General features: G+C 50.0%; 1 protein-coding gene across 9 annotated transcripts in view; it reads right to left on the bottom strand.

Moving 5' to 3' along the window:
- The window catches only part of NFIA (nuclear factor I A), a 249,150-nt gene extending 233,121 nt beyond the window's left edge, over positions 1-16,029 (bottom strand). For 7 of the 9 annotated variants that reach the window (XM_059821948.1, XM_059821951.1, XM_059821954.1 and 4 more), the window contains exons 1-2: positions 15,904-15,968; positions 9,671-10,202 (exon numbers count right to left, since the gene is read on the bottom strand). In XM_059821948.1, the coding sequence (XP_059677931.1) occupies positions 9,671-10,202; positions 15,904-15,930 (559 nt within the window). In that variant the 5' untranslated portion in view covers positions 15,931-15,968. Of the gene's footprint in view, positions 1-9,670; positions 10,203-15,903 lie in introns of all 9 variants that reach the window. The other 2 variants (XM_059821955.1, XM_059821956.1) reach the window with 1 other exon arrangement.
- Between the last annotated feature and the right edge of the window lie 299 nt (positions 16,030-16,328).

The following is a 16,328-nucleotide window of genomic DNA, read 5'->3' as shown; positions in this document are numbered from 1 at the left end:
TGGGTAAAAAGATCAGACAAAATTTTGAGCAAACATCCTTAGGATGAAATCTGATTGACAATGTATTTCTGCATTAAAATCTCCAGTAAGTGTTCATCTTGACAATGAACATAGCAACTAACTTGTCTTTTGATACCTTTACAGGGGTTCGTCCCTGTTCTCTCAGTGCATTACAAGGTATTTTGTAACACACGTATTGGCTTTAAACACAGAAACGGTAATTTAACCAGACGCAATGTTCATTACAAAGCTCACGCAGCTCATTATCTGTCCCTCACACACAAGACTAAATCTGTAGACGCAGAAAAATACAACATGAACGAGGCTGTCTCAACACTTCGCATTCAGTTCTTCGTCCCATCTTTCTCCTGAAACCTTCAGCAGACTGGGCACGGTGCCTGCGCTCGCCCTGCAAACTTTCCCCTCGCCGGGTGCTCTGGTTTAGGACTAGTCCGAGCCTAAGAGGGCCGTATGGAGATGCCTCCCTATTAATTATTTCTCCTGAATTTGCAAATGCATTTTGCACCTAGTGATGATCCCCGCAGCCGCGCGGTGGGTTTCCCGGGCTGAAGAGCACTCCTGCTCTCCCATCGCGTGTTACTTAGAATCATCATAGAATCATTTAGATTGGAAGAGACCTTTGAGTTCATCACGTCCAACCGTACTTAACGTAGGGTGACAGCGGGTGGGACGAGAAGAGAGATGTGCAGCACAGAGAACGGCACGGAGCAGGTTTAGACTTTGTTTAGATACTGATGCTGTGAGCGTATTATGAACATGACAAATGGATGCAACCAAGGAGCAGGGAAAACACTAGCTACACCTCCGTGGCCAAGGCCAAGTGCCACGATGGCAGGTCCGGCGGATTTGCTGTCACCTGCAGCTCTTGCGGGTGACGCCGCATTAGTTTTACGCCCCGTGGAAGGTGTCCTCCATCCCCATTGGCGCCGCAATCCCGGAGCCCGCGCGTTGGCGGGTCTCAGGCAGCACAAACTCACTGGTGCCACCATCCAGCTCCCCGCGGTGTCAGCGAAGGTGGGGACGGACACGGCCTCCCATGGGGCGCGTGCACCAGGCGAGTGAGACGGGCAGGAGAAGCCCACCGACCGGTCCCCCCCAGGTAACACCGGGGGCTTCCCGCTGCACCCCGTTGGGTGTCCTGCTGGAGGAGACCTTGGCGATACACCCTCCTGGGATGTTTTTAAACGACCTTTTTACGTCATCAAGAACTCCAGAGCACCATCGGCCATGCAACCGCCAGGTACCACGCTCGCACAACCCTCTCCAGCACAACCAGCTCACCTGGCCGAATAACCCTGCCCTGGACACCCACCGACCCCAGGATAATTTTGTGCTTCGCTACAGATATATCTCACCCCAAAACATGAACATGCTGAAACATCCAATCATGTTCTGGCACGCATGCAAAAAAAAAAAAGCCCATGGCAACAAAGACGACAGCTTGCCAATGGCAGCTGCTGCACGCACACACAAAATTAAACTATATTCTTCTGAAAAGGGATATTATTATGGCATTTGTTTCCCCTCAGCCATCACCCTCACCCATTCCCTCACAAAATAAAGGGGGAAATATCAACACGTAGCAAACATTACGAGAGACGGATTAAAAAAAAGAGAGAGGGGCGCTGCCCCGGGTAGGGGTGGGATGGAGAACGCAGGGTTTAACGGGAGATCATCCAACTGGGATGGGGGCTAGATGCATGGAGCCACCCTGAAATAGCGGCTCACCTACGAGAGCTGCACGCCACGTGCAAGTGAAACGTTCAGCCTTTCTATTGCGAGAAGCCCGCGGATGCTGAATTGCATCAAGTTTGGTCAAGCCGGCCCTGGGCTATAACGCAAATCTGCAAACACACGCTTGTATACGTTAAGTAGCATCTGACGATACCTATCTTTTCTTCCTTTCCCCAGCGCGGACCTGCCTGATGCCCCCCGTGCTGCTATGCAATGCACCAGAGAGCCGTCTCCTCACTCGTGAAGATAAATGTCGGATCGGACCCCTGACATCATGTATTCTCCAAGTAATTATTTTTGATATCGTAAGAGTTGTACAGGGTGCACAATAAAATTAAAAAGTAGAAAGCAAGGTTAATAAGATTATCGTGTTGGTATAATAGGTAATGCATTTTGCAGTATATCCTTAAATCTGCCCTCTCAAAACATAATTAAATAACTGTGATTTATATTTTAAAGGAACGCAGACATGCAGCGTATCCTCCTACCCACATATGCTAATTGCTTTCAGCCCCTAAAAATCACACAGTTGTTTGCAGCTTTTTAATCCTCATGTGTAAATAACCCGACTCAGGTCCAAGTTATGAACAATAAAGTCCAGGAAACTTTCAGAATAGCGTGTCATTAAACCCGTCTTGATTTTATCTTGCTAATCTAATGGCGTCGATGTGTACTGAAGCCTGCGGGGAAGGAGGAACGACTCCCCGGGGCCTTTCGCACCGGCCCGAGAGTCAATTTGCCGGCTTGCCGCGACACCGGGATAGCGCTCGGATCGGGTGGGTGGATATTAAGGACCCGGAGAAGGGACCGAGACCCCCTTAGGAGGAACCGATGGATGGATAAGCTCAGGATACCCCCTCCTGGGCCTTGCCGTGGGCCCGCGGCCACCGCGGCAGCGCAGGGACCGTGGGCACGTATGCCTACGCGCTTCGCTATAGGCAAAACTCAACTGCGCCGCTCTCCATTTCGCACTCGCACGCGAGAGTCTGGCACACAAAATGGAGGCCCCCGTGTATTTCACGGGCAGCGGCTGCAAACCCGGCCCGAATCCATCCGCTCTACGGGGGCCACGTCCTCTTCCTCCGTGCCGAGCCACGATGATGCCACATGGAGCCATGCTAGTTAGAAACACTTCCGAAAAATATATAAATACACTGTTCTCTCTTCAAAACGAATTACGCTGTGACGAGGGGATCAGCCAGGGCGCTGGCCTTTCCGTTGGGCGCAAAAGGCTGCGACCTCCCAGAGCACTTGCTGGGATGAAACTGCCCCACACATCACGGGCACCATGACCCGTGTGCTGATCCCAGCTGGGCTTTTTGGTGGCTACCATAACGCAGGTGATAATTAACAATAACCGAGGACGAAATGAAAGAAGAGCATCACGTGAACGGAAAACCCAACGCGATTAAAACGAATTTCAGTCCACCGACAACTCTTATCTACCCGAGAGCCCTCACTGTCGTAAGGAAACGTTCAGGGTCGGCTGCTGTTAGGAGGCTAAAATAATTTGCCCTGAATTTACAGCCTGTAATTTAATCAGCAGCTCCAGCCCCTGCCTGCGCGGAAGGGAGCGTGGGCAGGGCCGGACTCGCGGCTCCCAGCGAGGATGCCCCAAAAGCCGTCCTGCCGGGACAGTCCCCAAGCCCCGGAGGGTCCAACTTCGGGACACGTGTGGCAAAGCGCAGGCTTTTGGGGAGGGGTTGAGGGTTTAAGGAGCGGCGGGCTGGGGTTTGTTTGCTGGTTGCGAAAGCCTCGGCCGGTGCCTGAACCCGAAGCGTCGAGGGGAGGAGGAGGAGGAGGAGCTGCGAAGAAGCTCAAGGCACGGAAAGCGAGGGATGCCCTTTCCTTTACATCCGAATTGGGGGAAAATACATAATTGTAATAATAAATAGCAGGTTTTATGAACAATTAGGATTCCACTGTCTCTTTGAAGGGTTTGAAAAGCTGACACGATGTTTTGGGTTCTCCAGATTCAGCTTTGAGGCCTCAACCAAGAGAAACATTCAGCCCCGCTGTGTACAGCAGTGACCACAACAAAGATTGTGGTTTCTCCCACACTCGCCTTAAATAGATCTAAATTAATGCTATTCATCATTGGGTGGAAAAGAAGGGAAATATAAAAGTGCAGTCGCTTGTAGACAAGCCAGCAGCGTTGGGCAACTTTCTTACCAGCCAAAGGCTTCTCCCACTTCTGCACCTCCAAGCCCGCCGGGACAGGGAGGTATGGAAATAACGCGCCCTTATACCGGCCGAACCCATCACCTGGAAAACATCCCGGGCATACGAAATAGTCTTTATCCCGTGTTTATTTGTTGTTGCTGTTGTTGTTGTTGGAGAAAGGGGAAAGCTAAACCACATGACTGAACTCCTGCCAGGGGTTCGTGATAGAGCAGACCGTCCCAAGTGCCGCACCAGTTAGTATCTGAATTATCACGGATACTCACCGGCTCAGTTACAACTGCGCGGGGAGAGCAGTTGTCCCACCTAAATCCTGCTTCTGTCAGCTACCGCCCTGCTCACGGCTGCAGAAAGCGGTCGGTCCCGCTCCCCGGAGCGGAGAGCATCGATAGATGGAGGTATCTTCCTGCACCACGCGGGGTGTGCGGATCGCCGCGTTTCGTGCCCGCCCGTGATAGGTGGGTGCGTGAAATTTGGGGTGCCGAGGAGCTGTAGCTGTCACCTCCCCACCTCTCCCGACTGAGATACAGACCCAGGCTCCCACCACTGACTTTTTACGGGCACCTTTTATAAAGGGAAAGCAACGCAAAATCTGCCTTCTCCTGGTATTCCTCGAGGGCAGAAATACCACGAGACATCTTCATTTCACTTTTCTCTTTAAAACTATAGATGTCTCACCGTGGCAAAAATTAATGGATGAAAACAAACCCCTATGAGCCCCCAAATTTTAAAATCTCAGCTGAACACTGAACTGGGCGCGCGCAGGGAGCCCTGTACAGGGACAGGGTGCGAAATACCTGCCGCAAAGCCGGCTGAGTATTTTTTGGTAAGAGTTAATGTAATTTGTCTGTAGAAATGCATTAGGGACTATTAACATCGCAAACAAAAGTTTAAGAACCGTTTTGGATGTACGCTGGAACAGCCACGGGCTGGAAGTAGGTTTTCAAAAGCCTTATACAGGGAGGGGATGTCACGGATGCTTTACACGTATCTGAAGACTTTTAAAACCGACGTATATATTACATATTATCTCCACAGAACAAACACTGTTTGAAATGTGCCCCTTTTTAACCACCGTTATGAGCTGTCTAAAGAGCATTTTGGTTGAAACTTGGGAGGAAAGGAGGGGAAAAGGAAAAAAAAAAGCCCACTGATCTTACACCTGCTCTTTAGCAGTGGGAAGTGGGTTCTCAATCTGTTAACATGACCATCTGGCCAATCTGCATATCACGGCTATCTGGATTACTGTACGATGGAATGACAATAACGTAGCCAAAACAAAAGTAAAATGCATCAAAAACTAACAGTAGCGCAGCCCTTTTGATTTTAAATTAAATAATAAATGTGGTATCACAGCAAAGCGAGAAAGTCAGCTAAATAATTAAAAATGAGCCTGCGCTACGGCATAATTAAGTAAACAATATGGTGTGTGTTTCTATATGAGCCGGCAATAGTTTCCACCGTCGAACGCTCCACTTTTGCAAAGCAGCTCGCAGGAGCTCAAGACGCTGCGACAGCTCTTTTGGTGATGTACAGGATTGTCAGGACACCTCTCGCATCCCGGCAACACGCCGAACCGGCTGCGGCTATTAACAGGATTAATGCAGCAACAATCAATACCAATTGGACTAAAAGATTACGGCGCAAAGCCCTATGTACCTCTCGGAGTCCCCGATACCTCCGCGGGTGTTTTGGCTATCTGCAGTCGTTCTCTGCATTAACCAATCTTTGGGTTATTCCCATCGATGCCTCTTCGTGGTGGCCCAAGTAGAAATATTTTAAATCGGCCGACGGGAACGCAAAATGGGTCTGGTTAAAGTTCAAGGTCATGTGCTATATACTGTTGCCCAGGCAATTAGCCATAGAGCGTATTCAGACGCTAAGTAAATTTTCACAGTCGCAGAAATAAGGCTGACTTCTTGCATCTTCGCTGGCTTCTATTCTAAATACGAACAGAAAAATGAGCTCGCGTAAATACAACCCTATCCCCAGATTTTTCTTAAATTGGGGATTTTTAAATGTCCTTCTGACAGATTAAACGATTTTCTCTGCCACAAATACCTCGCTAGCTTAATTCTCGCCCGAAGCGCCTAACGATGGCCGTCCAAAAAAATAAATCGGGCATCGCAGCATCGCCTCCTGGCCTGCCATCCAGCTTCGCCCACTGGAGAAGTCTCTAAAAACTGTGACCTCTCACAAAATTTAACTACTTCCATTGCGAATCTATTCTCCAATCTGATCACATTAGCAGAAGGAACTCCAAAGCAGTAAAAAACTCCAGAAAGTTCTCGGTTGAGTGCCTACTAATGAACAAAGGTTAACTTTATCTAAAAGGTCAAATGCCTGGTGGCTAAGGTTGTGACCTTAACAACTTAAATTGTGACCTTGCCACGTGCCTAGTATATTGTAGATTCTGATACAGATCATCTGGTAAAGGACCGGTCATAAATTAGCTTTACTGTTTGACTCCCACAAAGAAAACGGTTTGCCACAATGGTTTCCAACTTGTCATTTGATACAAGCGCAGAATAAGTGAAAACTAAAAAGCGAACCCAAGTTCGGGGTATGGAAACGCCGCCTGCTTTTAGTTAAGCAGATTAGAAACTGCAAACTGAGAGCAATACTCTAGATTTCAGTACGTTTTTTGGTCAACCTCTAATTCACAAAACACCGAACTGCCTTTCCTTTTTTTATGTTTTCTTTTTTTTTTTAAATGAAAATGACATGTAGTTTGCCAATTTGCATATTTTTGTTTTCTCTTTCTAGCCAGTTCTTAAAGAGAATAATTGATAGTAGCTTTGTAAGAAGCACTATTTAAATCTGTGCACATGTGTTCCCTTACAGATGATAGTGCCTATTGAAGAAAAAGCGTGGATTCAAAGCAATAATTATCGTACATGTTTAGAAGGAAAGGGACATCTCGCTGCCGAAGTCATCTCGAATAAGGGCATCTTGGAAGAGAATACTCGCCCCCCAAAAAAGACGACGAAGAGCGAGGAAAAAAAAAACCCAAGAAAAAGAGAAGCGAGGACTATGGGTGAAAAGGTCACAATGGTTTTGGCACGTATCTTCAAGCACGTTTCGGAGTCTGTGCCTCCTGCCAATACTGGCAACTTCTCAAAACTTTTAAGGAGGTAAAAACATTGTTTAGTGTTTACAAATCTTCTGTACTATAGCAGATGCTTGTCAAATCCGCTATATGTAAGTTGACCAGCCGACCTAATATTTGCGCTGGCGACTTCCTCCTTGTAAATAAGCGGTCCATACATTTGGGGAGCGAGGTCTGGTGGAGTTTGAGACAAAGGACCCTTAATATTTTTTTTCTTTTGTAATTTTCCTGTTGCGCACCCGGCACAAGCTGCCATTACTGCGGGTCTGCGGGAACCAATGGCTGTCAACTTGGCCAATGTTCAGGTGTAACAAAGACTGCTGGGATACATCGGAGGGGAGAAAAAAAGGGAAAAAAGGGGGGAAAAAAAAAGGTAGCCTATACGCGAGGCTTTTGGTACACCTCTGTGAAGCGGTATAGACGGCGCCCATGCTGTGCTACCTCCTAAAAATCATTTTGCCCCCCTCCCCGGTGAGGTTTAGCAGGGAATACGCCAGCACACGCTACCGCATTAAGAGCACAATGCGATGCGTGCAATCAGCAAACAACGGCCGAAAACACGAAGCGGTGCGGTCTGTACCAGCCCGTTACTGCTTACACAAAACCGCGAATCTAACCCAAAAAAACGAGCCTAAGCCTCGCGCTAAGTTTCCGCGGCAAGCATCAGGTCCGAAGAACAATTAGTGCCATTGCTGCCCGTTGACGATGAAGGCAGAACCAAATAAAGAGTTCGCTATCAAGGCTACTGTTTGCCAACAGCGTGCTGATAAGATGGTATATCCCTAATCACAATATTGAAGTTTTATAGTGTCTATTGCCCGACTGTTATAACAGGGAGAGGATCCCTTCAAGCTCTGCAGAGCACTTACAACCCGAGGTTTGGTCCTTTTCCCCCCATCCTACGTTTTTGTGACCCTACACCGCAGGCTCAACCAAGACCGTTGGTTTCTAATAACAACTTTTGCACTCCGCAGAAGGCTGCTTTTCATTTAGGAAACACAATACGGACCAGTATTTACCTTCACCGCACTATATATAAATCTAAATAATAAAAACCTGCGTGCCTATAGCAGTACACAGCGGGTTTCAGCCGTGGATAGCAAAGCACTTTAAGTGCATCACCCCGCTCTGACGTACGGAGGGGGAAACTGAGGCAGACAAAAGGGATGCGCGTCCCTGGTCTCCTCGGGGCCGGTGATGGAGCGGGAGGGGGCCCACGCCGCCCCAGCCCCAATCTCCCGTCAGTTAGCCATTAATCGGTAATCCTTCCTTCACCGGGCCTCATAATAAATCGCAGAGTAAATAAATCATTTTCCACAATATTTGCCTACCTCCCCTTCGCCATAAACATGCAATATGATTTACCACAGCGCGCCGAAGCGCAAAGTAAATTTCACGGCTTATCTGTAGGAAATACCGGGAGGATACTCGGAAGTTATTTCCGAACGGGGATCGTACCCGTAAAAATCACAGCGGCGACACTGCCCATCGCAACAAGCACTGCAGGGACTCAGCGCAGAAAAACTTTGGGGTAGCCAAAACTTTCCGCAAGCCCCTCCGAAAGAAGGTGGCGTTGGGAACGCAGGCTCCCACCGCTGTAATTTGCTCAGTTTTCTTCCCGGTATATATTTATATAGAAGCGGTTTCTACTCATATGATTCCTTTCCCCTCTGCTCCTCTTTTTTTCCAGCCTGTCCAGCCCCTCAACTTCCAAGTCAGGCTGAAACCCACGGGGCCCTGTGCATACTACACACGAAACCCGGGGCCTGGCACTTCACACGCGCGCATTTTTCCGCAATATAATCACTCAGGAGATCTACAATAGCCTATTATTTTATCCAGTCAACCTACTAGCCATCCTCTGAGCGCACCGAGTCACGCCGCGGGCAGGGCGTACTGGAGGCAGAGATCCCAAGATTTCATCACAGGCAAAAACATCTCATCCCCCCACCCCGTAAGCACAATATTATCAAGCCAGGAATTTGTCTCAAGACCCGCTCAGCTTCTAATTGTATAAATAGCAGTATTTCAGGGGGGCTGAAACGCCTTTTTTCCCCCCCATAGGACTACCCGGGGGTTTGTTTCGTGGCCGCCCAGACCTGACGGTTTGCTATCGAGGGACCGTCTTCTCCTTTCCCTCTGAGCCCAATCCTGCGGGATTTACACTCCCCATCCCATCCCCGTGGGGTGAGGATACCTGGTACTCCTGACCGACGTTCCTTGGGCACCTCTAGCCCTCTCAGACTACTTTGTGCGTAACATAGACAAACTTTTGGGGCTTTTTTTTTTTTTTAAATTAAAACCTATCTGCGTCCCCCCAAAAGCAGGATAAAGGAAGCCGCGTCCGGCTGCGATCTCTCCTAGGACAACATTTAGGATAACACCTGTGAAGGATGCCCGAAATGCCGTTAACCCCGGGAAAACGAGAGCCGCTTTTACGTGGTTGCACCTTAAAAACCCACGGGGAAGGAAAAAAAAAAAAGCGGGGGGAGTTTTGGCACCCCCCTCGCCGCCCCGGGAGGGCGATAAGCGGCGTCCCCCGCTCCCTCCCCGGCTCATGCAGCACGGCACCCGCCACGGAGATAAACCGAAAAGTTGGAGAAGGTGGTAATGAAAGGCACTTACCTGCTGCGTGCACAAAGTATGCCAAATATAAATCGAGTTCCTTAACAGAAACTCCTATATGGTGGGGCTGTACGCACAGCCCGGGGTTAGAGCACTGTGGGGACTTTACAAGGCGCTCGCCATCAGTACTTTCGAGCGGAATACCTTTAAATAAAATCACCATAACAAGGTCCAACCTCCAGACCTTATCTGCCTGGCGAAGGCAGTCAATTCTTCTCATCTTGCCCTTCTGGTCTGGATTGGAAAGAACGCAACACGGAGGCTTTTTTCCTGTGACTGTGAGAACAAAATCCTCCCGAAATTCAGGCCTGATATCTTTCCGGAGCTTTGCCAGAAGTCTGGATGCCCATTTTTGCTTTACCTCGGGTTTTTCACTTAGCAGTTCGTCCTTCACGGCTCTCTCTTCCTCTTTTGACATGCGTTTTTCATGTTTTTTGAAGTATTTTCTTTTTCGGGCTTGCAGGTTGAACCACGTGTATGCAAACGCTCGGACGTGAGGCAGAAGTGCTTCGATGAAGGGATGAAATTCATCCTGAAAAAGTTACAGAGAAGGGTCGATGTCACCGAAAACCATCAACAAAAAGCCTCCGGAAAGGGGGCTTTCGCGAGGCGCTAAGGCTCGCCGGGACGGTGACAATATAGGAGGGTGCTTATACGTTTTACGGGCTGCGGGACTCGTACCCCTCGCCGGTGGACCCCCACCCCGCTACCGCCACATCCCCGCTTCACCTCGCAGCGACCCAAAACCTCCGCTCCCACCCCCCCGAAAACAGGGCCCGACTTCAGAGAAGCACCCAGCCGGAGACGGCGCAACGATGGGGCCCTTTCCCCCCACTCCAAATCTCTTTAAAAATTAAAAAAAAAAAGGGAGAATGAGTTAAAAGCTAAAAACCCCGCTGCGAGTCCACTTGCGGAGCGCGTATCTCCCTTTGCTCTCTCCCTGACCCCGCTGCTTGCGGTGTAGCCAGCGTATGCCCGCCAATTTGGCAAATCCTAAACATTTGGATGCCAATCAATGTTTGTATGGGGAAGTCTAAAGTATAGTAAAACTTTCCCTAAGATATATTTGGAAAGAGCGGCCGGCAGTATAGTAAAATGCCAATAGAGCTGCAAATACAAATACAATGAAGGGTGGTTTTCTCTCCGTTTCCTAATCGGTGAAGGGAGTAGAAAGTAACGGGGCCGATTCACCCCTCGTGGGCAACAATAACTAACACTAAAATCCTAGAAAAAGCAAGTCTGACAATTTTATTTTTTTTAAAAAAAGTTTTGTTTCAGTTTAGGCAAAAATACAAAAATAAAAATCTGATATTCGCGCATGTTAGGATAAGCCAAACTCTGAGCCCTTCTAGAAAATACAAAGAAACAGAAAAAATTGAAGAAAACCCGCGGTGACAGAAAACCTTAGCACGACTTGCGCAAATACGCGAAGAATTATTAATTTTTTCTTTACGCGTTGCGTCGTAGTTTCGTATATTTAAAGAGAAATGCCCTACTTGGAAAGTTAGTTTGGCCATCCAGAGACACCGCTTGCTTTGTGTAACGAGGAGTTAAAGATCACCCCTCTTCCTTGGCACAAAAATAATCACGATTAAAATTACGCTGACAATTAAAAAAAAATGCAAGAAAGACCCCCCGATTTTTGTTAAAAAAAATGAATAATATATATCTTCGATTACTACATCAATCAGCCAGAGAGATCAAAACGTATTATAAGACACCGGCAACACGCTTTTTTGCTTTTCTTTGAATAAAAGAATGACCGAACTCCGGGCTGCACATAAAAACGTATATAGCCCGTGGGGGCCCGATCCAGCACCGCGTGCTGGGGACGTCCCCGCTGCCAGGGGCCGAGTTCCTCCTTTTCTCAGGATTGGGCCCTCCAGGAGGGAAAAATAAAGTCATTTGTGCAACGTTTCCCCCAGCACGGTAAAAGCCACCCGCTGCCCACCCTTGCAAGGCAACACTGGGGATTTTTCGGATTAACTTTTTTTTTTTTTTTTTTTTAATTTATCCCATGGAACACATTTCCTCCCCAAATCATTGCAGGTCGGGCAAATATTGTTATTCAAACAGACATCTTGCTTCCTTTCAGCACCTTCTTTTAACTTGCATTTTCTTTTCAAAAATGATGAAAAATGGAGAAATCAATAGTAGAAATATCTATCAGCAAAATCCTGTCGTAATTCAAGACCTTCTGCTGACTCCCCAAAAGCTTTCACTGCACTTATTCCGAGTGGCCCCTCAATTGTAAATACTTAAATCTCTAGGTAATACCACAGCATTTTTTTTTTTTTCATTTTAAACACAGATTGTTAAAAACTACCAAAACCGGCACAATATATTTCGTTACAGCCCAGCGGAGCGGCCGTGATCACAAGTCCTATGAATGATTATTCATATATAAGCAGGTAAAATAAAATAAATCACTCCAATGAGTGGCACATTCCTCTTTTTTTTTTTTTTTTCCTTCCCCCTCCTCTACTGGAAAAGATCATAGTTTCAAATTTCAATAAAGTTTTTTTTTTAAAAAAAAGGGATTGCTGCGAGTTTGCAGTCGGCAGATTGAAAAAAAGTGAGGGGAGGCAGGATCCCAGCACATGGAGCTGCCCTCACCCACCAGAAACAGCTCTCGCAGGGTGGGGAGGGTGGGGGGGGGGAGAAAAAAAAATAATAAAAATATAACAACTGCCGGTCCCTAGAAGCTAGGAAAAATAATAAACCCTCCCTTCTGATCCCTCCTGTCCTTCCCCTTCCCCACTCAGGGAGAGCGAAGGAAAAAAGGCCTTTTGTCAAGTGGAAGTTTATCTGCGAAGGGACACGCAGCGGAGCCTCCACGGACCCGCAACGAGCCAGGGGAGCGCTTCAAGCGTCCCTCCTTTCCAAACACGTCTTGCTACATCCTGAAATATTTTAACTTTCCTGCTTTAAGCGGCGCTTTGTCCTGCCTGATCTCATGTGCTCGGGACTTTTTTGGCTCGACGCTGGATACTGTCCAAGAGAGAGTCGCTTTAACCTGCGCTAAAGCTGATTTCTACGGTGTGAACCTGAAAGGGGAGGTAAAAACAACCCCCCCAAAAAAAAAACCCAAACAAAACCACTTTAAAAGACTTCAGGGGGAGGGGGGGTTAAAAAAAAAAGGTGCTTTTTGGTGTAAAGTCAGGGTCCGTGGCTGAAGTAAAGGAAAAGCACCGCAGCTCGGCGCGCGAGGTGTGCGCGTCCCTGTTCGACTCCAATGTCTCTTTTCAAAATGGTGTACGAGGAGAAAAGGTTAATGACTCATAAACAGACCAACTTTCAAACTGTCTTGGTAAACACGCCGCTCCGTAAAAAATCGCACCGCTTCAATCTCGGCGGCGAGGTATTAGCGAAGTCAAAGTGGAAATAAAAGCACTCAGGATTGAGCAAACAAAATTGGGCTGGAAGCAGGGATGGGGGGGGGGGGGGAGCAGCTTCTGCACCGTACAATTATTTATTTCAGTGTCATTACAGCCCCCCCCCGCCCCCAAAATAAAAAAGTTTGGGAACCGCGTCAATGCAAGCGTGCTAACGGATGTGCAGACCTGTCTGCAGCCTCGCTGCAAAATATCAAGGGTTTAAGTAACTGGTGGAAAAGGAGATGATCTTCGCCTTTCCCCAAGTCAGCTTTAAGGGCAACTTTCAAAGTATTTGATAAAGCCGTTCGCTTTCCCCCCTCGGCGCTTGACGGGTCACCTAAAAATAAAAGGCAGCAGAAAGCTGGGAAAGGCAGAATAAAAAGTAAAGGGGGTTGTTGTTGGTTTGTTTTTTTTTTTTTTAGCATTGCACTACTCTCCAAAGTTTGAGGATCCAGCTCTTCCGAGAACAGCCCATTTCTAAGCAGCACCTAAAATTTGGGCCGCACGATTCCGTATTGCCTATACGAAAATTCTCCTCTGCTCCTCAGAAAGGTGTCAAAAAAAAAAACCCAAACCCCCAACAAACCCACTCCGACAAAAGAGCCCCCAAACCCGCCCCAAAGGCGCCCGCAAGAATGTAACACTGCAAAGGAGTCTTTTGAAACAATATATTTCTGCTGATCTTTTTGAAATTAAGCCAGCGACAGCGACCCTTGTTAATATTTTTACAATCCATTTGCTTGTAAATCTATGAGGAGATGTGCATATGTTCCCCAACTATTTCCTAGAGCTTCAGCAGATATGTAAATGGAACGATGTTTAGATTTTTCCTGACAGATGATACAAAATGCTCCTGCCGTTCCAGTCCCCCGTGCTTGGATAAATACGCTCATAACTAGGATTTCTGTTTGTTTTCCTTTTCTAACCCACTTTCGGAAGCTTCCCTTTAAACCTGAAGGAAAACTTTAAAAAAAACAAAAAAGGAAAAAGCCAAAAAAAAAAAAAAAAAGCCGTCCCAAAACTCGTCGCAATAAAAGCTCCCGGAATGAAAAATAGGAAACGGGCTGCCATTGCTGGGGGTCCCCCCCCCTTTTTTTCTACAGAAAATGACAGAATCACCTCATTGATCCTTCGGAGGGAAGAGTTTGTCAGGAGGCCTCTGAGCCTCCTATTACTTTTCCAAACGTGCAACAAGAACGGGAGATTTGCGCAACTGAGTAAAAGCACAGTGCCTGGCTTTTTTCTTCTCTCTTTTTTTTTTTAATTAAAAGAAATAAAGGTGGGGGACACACACAGAGGACACGACGCCGGGACAGGGAGCAAGCGGCCCATGGATTTATTTTCTCTCCTCACCGTGCGCCTGGGCCTACTAAGCCCCAGAAGCTGCACATGCGGCTGCGAAGCGATGCGGTCCGCTGCCGGCCCTACGGGGAGCGTGCGGCTCTCCCTCCTGCAGAAGCAGAACTGACAAAAACCAGGTTCTTTTTTTGTTTCAGAGTTGAATCAGAGGCGCAAACTTTGGCCAGGCGGAGCACGGAGCGGCATCCCGCGTCCTCTGCGAACTCCCTCCGCTCCCCTTTGCCTCCTGCCTTTCATCAAGCGTACGGTTTTCGGAGCCCGGTGGAGTTTGGGGCGGGTGCCGGCCTGGCTTCTCCTCCCCAGGCACCCAGAAATTTGGGGGAGGCTGGGGAAGGAGGCAGCGGGGGGACCAGGGCGAGGGAAGGGGACGCAACTTTCGCAGCTCTTCAGGCTGCCTGGGAAGCTGCCTGCCCTCTCCCCACGTTTCCTCGCCTTTTTCTCGACGGAAAGAGCCCGGAGAGGCTTTCTCACCGGGAGAAAAAAAATATTCAAATTAAATTAATAAGAATAATGTAGTCAAAATCTCCTGCAGGAGGAAATAATCTGGGGTTTGAGTCCACCACAAAGCATTTCCTCGTTAAACCATTATATCCTGCTAATTGAAGGTGTGTAATTTAGCGTCCTGCAGCAGCGCGCGGGGAAAGGGGGGGGGGGGGGGGGGGCCGGGCGGCGCTCCGCGGCCGCGCAACTCGGGGGCACCGCGGGGCGACCCCCCCCCCCCGCGTCCCGCCCCCGCGCAGCCCCGTCCCGCCGCAAGCGGGGGGGGGGGGGGGGATTGGGGGGGGCGCAAAAGTTGCGCCAAGTCCCGCGGGGGGCCCGATCCACGGGCGGGAGGGGGGACACGACAACACACGCAGGACAAGTTTGCGGGTGTGCGTCCGTCCTCCCCTCCCCGGTCCGGTCCGCAGCTGGGGCGGCCTCGGCGGGGCTGCGCGGGTGCGGAGGGCACTCCGCGCTGGGGCGGCCGCACCGCGGGAGCGTTCCCAGGTGCAGGGGACGGTCCGTCTCCGCGCCCCCCGAAGCGGGGGGGGGGTGGAGCGCGGAGCCGGCCGGGGCCGATGCCGCCCGCGTCCCCCCTAACCGCGTAACCCCGAGCGCGGAGCCCGGGGGTGCGGGCCGTGCCGTGCCCGGGGCTGGGAAAGGCAGCGCGGCTCGCGGCGCTGCCCGGGGGCGCGGAGCGGAGCGGAGCGGCGGTGCGGGGCGCTCCGGCGCGGGCGGCGGCGGCATCGATCGCGGATGACCAAGCACGGCGGGGCCGTGCGGGGCGTCCCGCAGCACCGCGCCCGCGCGGCCCCCCCCTATTAATTAAACCATTAATAAGTAGGCGCCATTAGCCATGTGCCGACACAAATGGCCGTGCGGGAAGGCGGGGGGGGGGGATGCAAGCGAAAGGCAACAAAGTTAGTTTCGGCGAGCTGCGTTTCTGCCCCTTCCCCGGCCCGCACGCACACGCACCCCCCGCAGCGCCGGCCCCATCGCGCCCCGGCAGCCGCTTACCTGGGTGAGACAGAGCGGAGAATACATGACTGCTGCGGGGGGCTGCGGTTTGGAGGTGTGCGTGTGCGGGGAGAGAGGGAGAGAGAGAGGGGGAGAGAGAGAGAGGGAGAGGGAGAGAGGAGGGGAAAAAAAGAGAAGGAGGGGAACAAAAAGAGAGAGAGAGAGAGGAGAGGAGGGGGAGCCCCGAGCCTGCTTCTTGCTTTCACATTTCCAACTCTGCCAAACTGCAGCCAGCGCGGAGCCGCTCCATGAGCCGAACTTTAACCCCGCCTCGACTTTCCCGCACTACGCGCTCGGCATGCCTGCCCTGCGCGCCGTTAAAGGCATAGCGCACGCTACGCGCTCCCTCCGCCGCCGCGGCCCCCCGTTCCGCGCCGCGCCGCTCTGCGCCGCGCCGCCCGCTCAGCGCTCCGCGCCGCCCGCCG

The sequence above is a fragment of the Gavia stellata genome, chromosome 10 (genome assembly GCF_030936135.1).
Source record: "Gavia stellata isolate bGavSte3 chromosome 10, bGavSte3.hap2, whole genome shotgun sequence".
NCBI lineage: Eukaryota > Metazoa > Chordata > Aves > Gaviiformes > Gaviidae > Gavia > Gavia stellata.
The sequence above is the reverse complement of the archived record's forward strand: the minus strand, read 5'-3'. Positions and strand labels throughout refer to the sequence as shown.